Source organism: Cyprinodon variegatus, unplaced genomic scaffold (assembly GCF_000732505.1).
Source record: "Cyprinodon variegatus isolate N-32 unplaced genomic scaffold, C_variegatus-1.0 Scaffold309, whole genome shotgun sequence".
Classification (NCBI taxonomy): Eukaryota; Metazoa; Chordata; class Actinopteri; order Cyprinodontiformes; family Cyprinodontidae; genus Cyprinodon; species Cyprinodon variegatus.
Window position 1 is genome coordinate 687,912 of NW_015150762.1, and position 3,420 is coordinate 691,331.

General features: G+C 36.5%; 1 protein-coding gene across 1 annotated transcript in view; it reads left to right on the forward strand.

Moving 5' to 3' along the window:
* LOC107090706 (CDK5 and ABL1 enzyme substrate 2-like) overlaps positions 1-3,420 on the forward strand; it is a 16,722-nt gene that overhangs the window by 7,908 nt on the left and 5,394 nt on the right. The window contains exons 5-6 of the mRNA XM_015384257.1: positions 1,286-1,466; positions 1,550-1,725. Of these exons, the coding sequence (XP_015239743.1) occupies positions 1,286-1,466; positions 1,550-1,725 (357 nt within the window). The remainder of the gene's footprint in view (positions 1-1,285; positions 1,467-1,549; positions 1,726-3,420) is intronic.

A 3,420-nucleotide genomic window follows, 5' to 3' on the forward strand; every position in this document is an offset into this window, starting at 1 on the left:
TTTTAAAAAAACTGGATCGGCATTTTACATGCTTTGCCGATACGCATTTTTTTGCCAATATCGGCGTCCCGATCCGATACGTGGATCCGATACGTGGATCGGATCGGGACAAGCCTAGTAGCAGAGCAGAGTTTTTCAGAGTTGAAAGTGCGGCAGGCTGGTTTTGAGACACTTTGAATGCTGCACATTGGTCTCACTGCGGGCTCAGGCCAGTGGCACAAAATGTCACAGAAATCCAAACATCCCCATCACCTTTATGAATATGAGAACAACGGCACACAAAAAAGGAAACCGACACTGGAAATGCCCACTCTGTCTGCGGCAAACGTGTTTGAAAATACAACAAAGTTTCCAAATGATGCTGCCAAGAAAAAGGGGCATAATGAAAGGATGGCAGAGGTAAATAAATGTTTTGATACTTCTGTAATTGATTTATTGAAATGCCTTGGTTTCAAAAAGGATTTTTTTAAATAGGGTTAGTACTTATAGCAAAAAATGCTATGATTCTAATTTCTGACATAATTTCTTTTGGTGTTTCAGTTTTTGGCCTCGGTTTCCTAATTTTTTGGTTTTCTGTTTTGGCCAAAGATTTTCATTTCAATGCATCCCTAATGTTTCTATATAAAATTATAATCTTTTACAAAATGTATAACTTCTGCACAAGTAAGGCAGATTTCTTGTGAGCTCTCTAAATCAAAATTAGGTTTTATTACAAAGAGTGTCATGTTTACCTAGACAGATTTTTATTTTATTTTATGGAATAAAATGCCTTTATAGTCCCAAAGAGGAAAAAGAAACAGGCAGAAGAAAGCATACAGTTAAAAAGAAGAAGAAAAAATAACAAATGGGAGAAAAACATCTAAGAAAGGTGAAAATATTTTAAACAGTTATTAGTAAAAAGACATATTGAGGTAAGAGGATGATCTATATAAAAACACAACCACCTGTTTAAATAAAAATAGAAAAACTGCCATAAACATGATTGGGCTTAATCATGCTGGGAACTTCTTGATGGATATAAAATAAGGGACATTTATCCAAATGTTTGGTAGGTGCTGTATGCATACATTTGAGCCTTAACACTACTGAGGATTGGATAAATACATGATAAATTCAATATTTTGCATCCAGTTCCTGCTTTTAAAGTCCTTTATTTTTGTCAGTATTAGTATTTGAGCTAAACTTTGAAAACGGGTTCTAAAAATTAACCTGTTGTGTCAATGAACAAATGTTCCAGAGCTCTGTAACTACTCCATTAACCAAAGTTGTCCTTCCTCCTCTTTAGACGGTGTCCTACGCTCAGTTTCTCTACCCAACAAACGCACTGGTCAGACAGAAGAGCAGCACTGTGCTGGACAGCAGCACCGTTCAGACCCCTCAGTGTCGTTTCCGTGCCAACGGGCAAAAAGGCTTTACCCCGGCTCGTCCAAACAGCGGCACAGCACAAGACTCCTGTATGAACACATGTACGTTTGCACACACATGCACACGCCTGCTGCTTTTGCACTTTTTCACCACATCTAATCGTTTGCTGGGTTATGTGTTGCAGATATAGAGGAGGTGGCGGATTATGACCCGAACCTTCTCAGTGATCCTTGTTGGCCTTGTGGGAGACATAAGAGGGTCCTTATATTTGCATCATATGTGGTAAGCAGAGCACATAGAAATGATCCAGGGCATCTGTTGCTTGACTATTATTTCAAACAATATCCATTTATCTGGTACTGAAAGATTTGTTAAAATGTTTTAATTCCATTAGGTCACATACACAAACACTGTAGGATTCAAACCAAATTCAAACACATCCAGAGAGAAGAGACTTAAAAATTGGATAACAAAGTAAAATAAATCTGATTCCCCTTCAGTCTGAAAAAATTTTAGTCTTTTGTTTTTTAAGCTGATTATTAGAGTTACTAAAATGTGATTTATAGTTAAAAAGTTGCAAATGTATAAACTATGTGTTGCCCTTTCATATTAATTGATGATGCTGGTTGCTTAAGAATGAAAATTTTTTTTAATACAGTTGGTAAATTAAGTAAATGTCATTACAATTAGTAAAAGAGTTAAAGCAATCAGAGATCCAATTAGCAAGGCTGTACTTCCGGGTGCTTTTGATTTTTATTTAAATAATTATAAAGCAGAGCAGTTTAACACCTTGATTAAAAAAAAAAAAAAAGAAAGAAAGAAAGATGACGTACATATAAATGTTTCTTTTTTGTTTGTTTTACAATAAAACAATCCTAAAGATTCAAATGTCATGTTTACTATTTACTTCTTTTAAACATGCCTGTGCAAAATGTGAGTTGTTGTTTTTAAGCACCTGGAGGCCCGCAGTCGTAGGCACATTCAGAGTTGGATGCAAATCAGTGACCCACCCATAATCGGAGTTTGTTGTTTTTTTATTTTCTATGAGTTTTGTGTATTTATTTTCTCAGTAAGCTTTAGAAAGTTTTCCATGAGAGACTTGGGCCCACAGCCTCCAGTCTGCTTTTCTTCTGCTGATGACTGTCACAACTTCCACTCGTTTACAGACATTTAGATTGATTATTCTATCTTTACCTTCCCTCTGTCCGGTTGGTTTCTCCCTGGTGTACATTAAATGAACTCCTGGTGTTTAGATATGTTCCAATGACCTTCAAATTTCAGGAAACATGATCATAAGTCAGATGTTAAGCTTGTGTTATAAAACCAGATGACAGTTTTTTTTTTCCTCTTGAAAAGGATCTTCTCTTTTGTTCTCTTCTCAGATTTGTCACCATACTGTGAAAATGTTATGTTCCCAGAACTGATTTCTTCACTTCCTGCTTTTTGTCACACATAGACGTGTCACAGACTAACATTTTGATACAACATATTAATGGAGAAAAGCTGAACCAATCTGGACTCTTGTTAAAAAAAAAAAAAGGACTTCTTGTTTAGTTGAAATGTGATTAGTCATAACTGTTGCAGAGATTAGGCTGATGTCACCACCCATACCCTGTCATGATTACTGAATTACTGATGGCATTAAGTATGTAATTTATCTGTTTGGAAAATGGGAGCTGTTAAACTGGGTTAATTATCCACCCAACGCAAATATCTCCCATGAATCATCCAGGAGGTCACTTAAATACCCAGGTCTCATTTTTCTTGGTTAAGAGAGAGCTTCCTTCTGCCTTTAGGGGAAAGTTTAACAGACCACTGACTATAAAGAAGAAAAATAACCACCTTTAATTCCACAAAAATCATCATGGTGATCCGTGAGGCTTTTATTGAGGTGGACTGGGGTTATGGCTGTTTCAGGACCTGGATGAACGCCTGTAGTTAAAGGAATAGTACACCCAAAACATGATTAACCTTCATTTTCTACTCACCCCCATGCTGAACAACACTCTGGAGTACTTTTTTGATATCTCAAATGCATCTGGAGATCTGGGAGGC